This window comes from Schistosoma haematobium, chromosome 1 (genome assembly GCF_000699445.3).
Source record: "Schistosoma haematobium chromosome 1, whole genome shotgun sequence".
Lineage (NCBI taxonomy): Eukaryota > Metazoa > Platyhelminthes > Trematoda > Strigeidida > Schistosomatidae > Schistosoma > Schistosoma haematobium.
The window spans coordinates 61,370,885-61,376,960 of NC_067196.1; the positions used below are offsets into that span (position 1 = coordinate 61,370,885).

Consider the following 6,076-nt stretch of genomic DNA (forward strand, 5'->3'; position numbering starts at 1 on the left):
CGCGTAAACCCGCATGAGCAGCCTAGAGTTGTGATTGGTCTCGCTTCCTGTCTAGCCCAGCCAGTTAAGTCCAGAAAGCCAATCCTAGCCTCTGCGATATGAATCATTGTATTTCAAACATACTGAGTTTATATACCAATCAAACAGACCACAACGTACGAATAAAGTATGAAACAACATTTGTATAATAATTAGCCAGACGTGGCTGTGAATGAGGGAGGTAGTAATTAATATACTGGGTATAACTCAAGAATGGTAAAACGTATAATAATAGTTTACGGGTCAAAATAAAGCTTATAATAACAGGAATATGAATATGCATAGTTTAGTTACTTAATAATTATACAATAGGAATATACGTTTAGTATTGGTCCGTAAATGGATCCTAGAAGTTACCATTCATTATTCTTGTCGGGACATAACAAAATACTGTCTAGTTGTATTGTTCAATCATCATTCTAAGTTGATATTTTACGTAAAATTTTCAATTAATTGCAGATTCTTAGGTAAACCAGAATGGACGCTACACGCCTGTCAGATAAATCTACAGACTACAAATAATCGATCTTCGGGAATATGTTCTTAATGTTTTTCGATGTTCACCAGCCACTAGCAGAAACAGTTACGTTTTATAATATTCACACCAATGTGTAGGATACAAAGTTTATGTATAAAGTTATCAGATGATCTCACAATCGGTCAGCTGTATACAATGTGACATTTATCACAAAAGTGGATCAACCCCAATTTGGCAAACCATTATCAATATTGAGAGGGAAAACCAACGAGATGAAAAGTAGAGAAAATAAATATATACCTTAGTGAAAACAAAACATAGAAAATAGTTCTAGGATAGCAAACATAATCAAAGATTGAAAAGTAAAGCATAACATCTGGACTTATGGTTTAAGGAATCAAAACAAATAAACTTGAAGCAATCAGACCGATTTCCAGCCAAGTTATATAAGGTCTTCAACTAAAAATTATGATTATCTCGGTAATAGCAACCATAAAGTCAAAAACCATTCAAACTTGTTTAGTTCAGCATTCAATAACACCTAAAATTGATGTTATCTCTTGGTCTGAAGATAACTGATATTCTTTAAACCCGCTTCTGGCTTGTTCAGCATTAGCATATATTTAGAGAGTTCAGTAAGTCCATCGACGCGATATGATTAATAGTTTCTATTGACTTCAAATTCGTTTATTCATAGCATAAAGTATACATGCACTAAAAGTATTTTCACAAATGATCGAAATTATTTCTTGCTATAATGAGTAATTCGTCTTACTTGTGTTATTCAAAAACAAAATTCATAAATTTTCTTACACTTTGTGCACAGACTGAAACATTTATACAACAAATGTACAGTATTATGAAATCGCAAACAATCTTGATGAGGCTGTCATTCGGCGGCGAAAACAAATCCAGGCATCTCACCTCCGGTTTAGGTGACAAACCGGTATCATTAGACCTCATCAAGTGAACAGTTGTTTAGCACCATCAAAGCTGGATAGATCAACCTGTATTTATTGAATAAGTTAAATTATTATTCATGATTACAAGATCTTTCTCACCAAAAATAATCAAGCAATAATAGACTTTTCAGTAATAAGACTAACCAACTAATATTCCAAAAGTAATGATTAAAGCATCTACGGTAGGCATTAAAGAGCTAATGAAAATCGATACAGATGCCAGAGCGCATCCAAAAAGAGCGACTGTTCGACAACCAAATTTGTTTGTTAGTGCTGCAGCAAAAGGACCTATAAGAAAATAATAAGTGACTATTAAAAGTAATCCAGTTACAGCGTTTTTCAGTGCTAATTTATTAGATTTATGACACAAATGATGATAATTTCTTGTTTCATGATGTAACGACTGATTGATATTGTAAGTGTAATAACTGCGGTGGCCCAACAGACTAGTTGCTTATGAGCCCAATCTTCATATCCCAACCAAATAAACTTCAGAGATTAGACCCACTACCTTCCACCTTATTTAACTGGGCATATTATTATTCAATCAATGAAGTAAGATTACTAGTTACTTATATGATAAATTTGTTACGGTTGAGTACATAAGTCACGAAATAGTCAATGATCATTCACTTCTACGTAAGGCCTTTTTTAATAAATTGTAGAATATATTTGAGAAACGAAAGTTGCAAAAGTATTAATATCTCTGGAATCCCCTTCATTTTTCTTGTACTTATTTCTTTTACATTTGTAGGGTAAATTGAGATGGATAAAATAAAATCTGTAATCGGAGATTTCATCCCTTTTAAATAATCCTATGGTTGTTGGACAGTAACGAGTTGTGGTGAGAAAAAATTGTGTTTTTGATGAGTAACAAATGATAATTCAGTTGGTTATCATGTACTGATTTCTCGTGAAATTACTACGAGATTCTGATGAAAAGTTTGTTTCATAACCTCAAATGTAACGATTGAAATGAAAGACTATCCTAAACTATATAATTTAAACAGACTTGATAAATGAGAAAATGTGCATTAACCTTAAAGTTTTGGCTTGAAATACTCAGATTTCTTTGAATCTCCAATCAGTTCGATGAAACTACCGAGGTGGTTGAAGAAATGTTTCACCTACGGAACTGATATCCAAACTAAGTTTAGAATACAGGACTAGCCAACTGGTAAAACATGTATTCCCAGGAGATTAAGGCTTATTTATAAACAAATAAAGGTAATCCAAACGAAATTTACATATAGGATTTTAAAAAATAGTTATTGGAAGATGAGAGAGTGGAATCAATTGATTCTGCACCTCAGTTCATCATATGAACCAACAAGCAAAGTATTGGATATAACTGCAATCATTTGTCGACTAGATTTTGTCGATATAACATGGTTAGTGCTAAACTCTTAACAATACAATAAAACAATTGATAGAAATTGTTAAAATTAAAAAAAACTTTTACTTACCAATCATTTGATAACACCCCAACATCAATGAACTAACTAATGAGACCTTGGTTTTTGAAGCTTCGAAATGATCAGCCCATTCAACCATTAAAAGACCAACAGAAAAGAAGATCCCATCAATCAGAAAGAAATTAAGGAATGTGGCCAGTAAGACAATCCATGACCAACCACCATCGGGAGCAACTGGTACAAAATATTCAGGATGTGTTTCAGGGCTAAAAATCTCAATTTCTTCATTTCGCAACTGTTGACTTAATTTGTCATTATCTTCAGGTAGCATATCACATGTGTTATTTATTGCACTCTGATTTTTACAATTCAGAGAAATTGATTTGTCTGGTAAAATCACACGACATTCTCCCACTGATGGTTTATCTTCAAAATCCTGAGGCATAATTATTTCATATGGTATCTTATGGAGTTTTGGGCACAAATTATTTGAAAATCCCCAGTTATTTTAGCTTCATTTAACAAAAGAAAAAGGTTAGTCAGTCGAAACTACTGAGTTGCCTTGAAGCTACTGATAAGTTGTCAAGTTTCAGAACAAATCCTACATATCAAAATATGGTAAGATTGGATAAACCAATAGTTTTTAAATCATCATATCTTCAATCAGCCGTTGAGTGAATTGCATTGTTTACCACAATTTACTAGCAGAAATGAATAATCCTATTTATTTTGACAGACATGAAAACTTCATTAACATGTCACTTTTGAGTCTCAGTAAATTTTTAATCCACAGATAGTTATTTAAATCAACCACCGTTCTCAGTTTTATTACGATACATTAACTGTTTTGAAAATGCTCGATAATGAATTGAAGGAAAAGTTGTTCAAATCAATGATGAAATAAGCTAGTCATTTGTCAATCCAGAACAAAAAATGGAATCCCATAAATCTTGTACTAAAACACACTAACATATAACTCAGGTATAAAGTTGCTATAGAACAAGAAGTGAAGACCAGTCACATGCGTCCAAATGTGAATAACTAAAGTCCTCATTCCTTTGTGTTTATTGGCTGGAATTTTGGCCAATAGTATTTTCCATTTTGAAATCAATAAATAATTGTCAATCCAAACGGATTAGGGAATGAAATATATGGGTTATGATTGGCTAAAGTCATAAATGTTGTGCATAAACTTCCGATTAAAAACTGGGACTTATGTTTTGCCATAAACTTAATCTACCCTAACACCTACAAAAGTGACAAAATACCTCGGATCTAATTTTAAGTGCAAATTCATAGTATAAAATGACCAAATATTGTGGGGGATGGTACGATAAAAGTTTACGCGAATTTTATCAATGACCACTGATTTTAGAGAATCATATGATGTTATCAGAAGACGAGACAAATTTGTTTGCTTGCTTACTTGATATGTTTCAACAGACTTATAAACAGTTAAATGGATATGGACAAAACATTTAAATTCAACCAACTGATTAGGTAACCAAATCATCTGCTTCTTAGGCATAAACACTGTATTTGTGATAGTAACCACGGTAGCGAATAAAAAAACTGTATACTTAACTCGGAAGTAAATTTAGACTACCATATATTACACGAATTTATCATTTTCAAATCAGCTTAACCGAGTAGACATAAATTTTAGTGGCATACATAGGGAATTATTAGCCTGTTTTTCCTATCACATGTCTGAAGTCTAGTATATATATTTACGCTACATATGTTAAATCATTAAAAAAGAGCACGTGTTCATCGTATTTTACCAGTGTTATTTTTTATTATTTCAATTATATATATTACGTACAACTGTAATTGAAATATCGAACTATCACAAGCTGTACATTGTTAGCGATGAACTAACTCACTGTCTCTATGACGCATGGGTGCTTTTTACGGAAATAAAACAGAGGAAAAAATTCCGGCTCGTTGACCTTGGATTGTCAACCTGGATACATTGGAAAACTTTGGTTGCAGACCAGTGATACACATTGGATCCAGGTTATTGAGGGGACAAACGATATATGTTAGGATTAGATGGTGGTTGGAGGTAGTCAACAGGAAACCCTGGACCCGGGTTTCGTGCTACTTGGCACTCGTCAGCAAGGTGTACCTGTAATCTTGAGGGAACTGGTGCTCCCTGGCGGATTCGATCTCGTGTCACCCAGCTTCACAGTCAGAGATGTTACCACTGAGCTATCCGAGCCGTGACTAACCTCCTGTAGGACTGAGATGTAATCACAATTGATTGATCACTGGGTGGTGATCAATCTCATGCTTGTCTAGTCCCTGTTAGTGCAGATCGAATGCTATCGATCATGTCGAGTCACCTAGACTGGTGGCCACATTGCAACATGATCGATATCATTCGATCTGCACTAATAGGGACTAGACAAGCATGAGATTGATCACCACCCAGTGATCAATCAATTGTGATATATGTTAGGATTTTGTCCATTAATTTGAAGATCCAAAAATCATTCACCATAATCCCAATCCTTCATAGCAAATGGTTTTACGAAATGTCTATCATCTCAATTAAATAAGAAAAGGTAATATTCATGTTATCTTTCAAGAGGTTAGTGTGCTAAGGCACACATACTTCAAACTACTGTCTATATGAGGTGATAATTTTATTCCGATTGTTATCATCAGTATACATTTCCAGTCAAATGGACATATGGGATGAACGGGTGACTTTTTACAACAAATGAGATAGGACACCTTTATAAAACGTAACTACTAGAATTATTGTCTTATGTTTCCCATACATTCCACGTAATCAGTGATTTAATCCCTCAAATTCACAAGATGTTAGTCGAATAACTGAGTTTAGTGATTGTAGTAAGGATTACAAAGATAATTACCTCCCTTATTTTTCTACAATTTTGTTGCTGAAATCTCATATATTTTGAACTATCCGTGAACTATCCTTTGCTATTTCCTCATCTTAAAAACATCACTTTCCTTTTTTGATAATTTGGTTCAATAAATTTAGTAGAGACTGAGTTAGATTTCTAGGCTATATATGCAACGGACCGAATTGAGATGGGACGGACAACATTAGGAATCCGAGAGCACTTCACTAGTGCTTCGTCCTAACATCTGGGGACTCATCAATGCATCTGTACTGCCCAACTGAAGGTCGAATCGTTATATCCTAT

General features: G+C 33.8%; 1 protein-coding gene across 1 annotated transcript in view; it reads right to left on the minus strand.

The window, feature by feature from the left end:
- MS3_00001781 (uncharacterized protein) overlaps window positions 1-4,516 on the minus strand; it is a 47,820-nt gene extending 43,304 nt beyond the window's left edge. Inside the window, exons 1-2 of the mRNA XM_051209275.1 lie at window positions 2,946-4,516; window positions 1,624-1,767 (exon numbers count right to left, since the gene is read on the minus strand). Coding sequence (XP_051074716.1) covers window positions 1,624-1,767; window positions 2,946-3,339 — 538 coding nt within the window. The 5' untranslated portion in view covers window positions 3,340-4,516. The remainder of the gene's footprint in view (window positions 1-1,623; window positions 1,768-2,945) is intronic.
- Window positions 4,517-6,076: the final 1,560 nt, after the last annotated feature.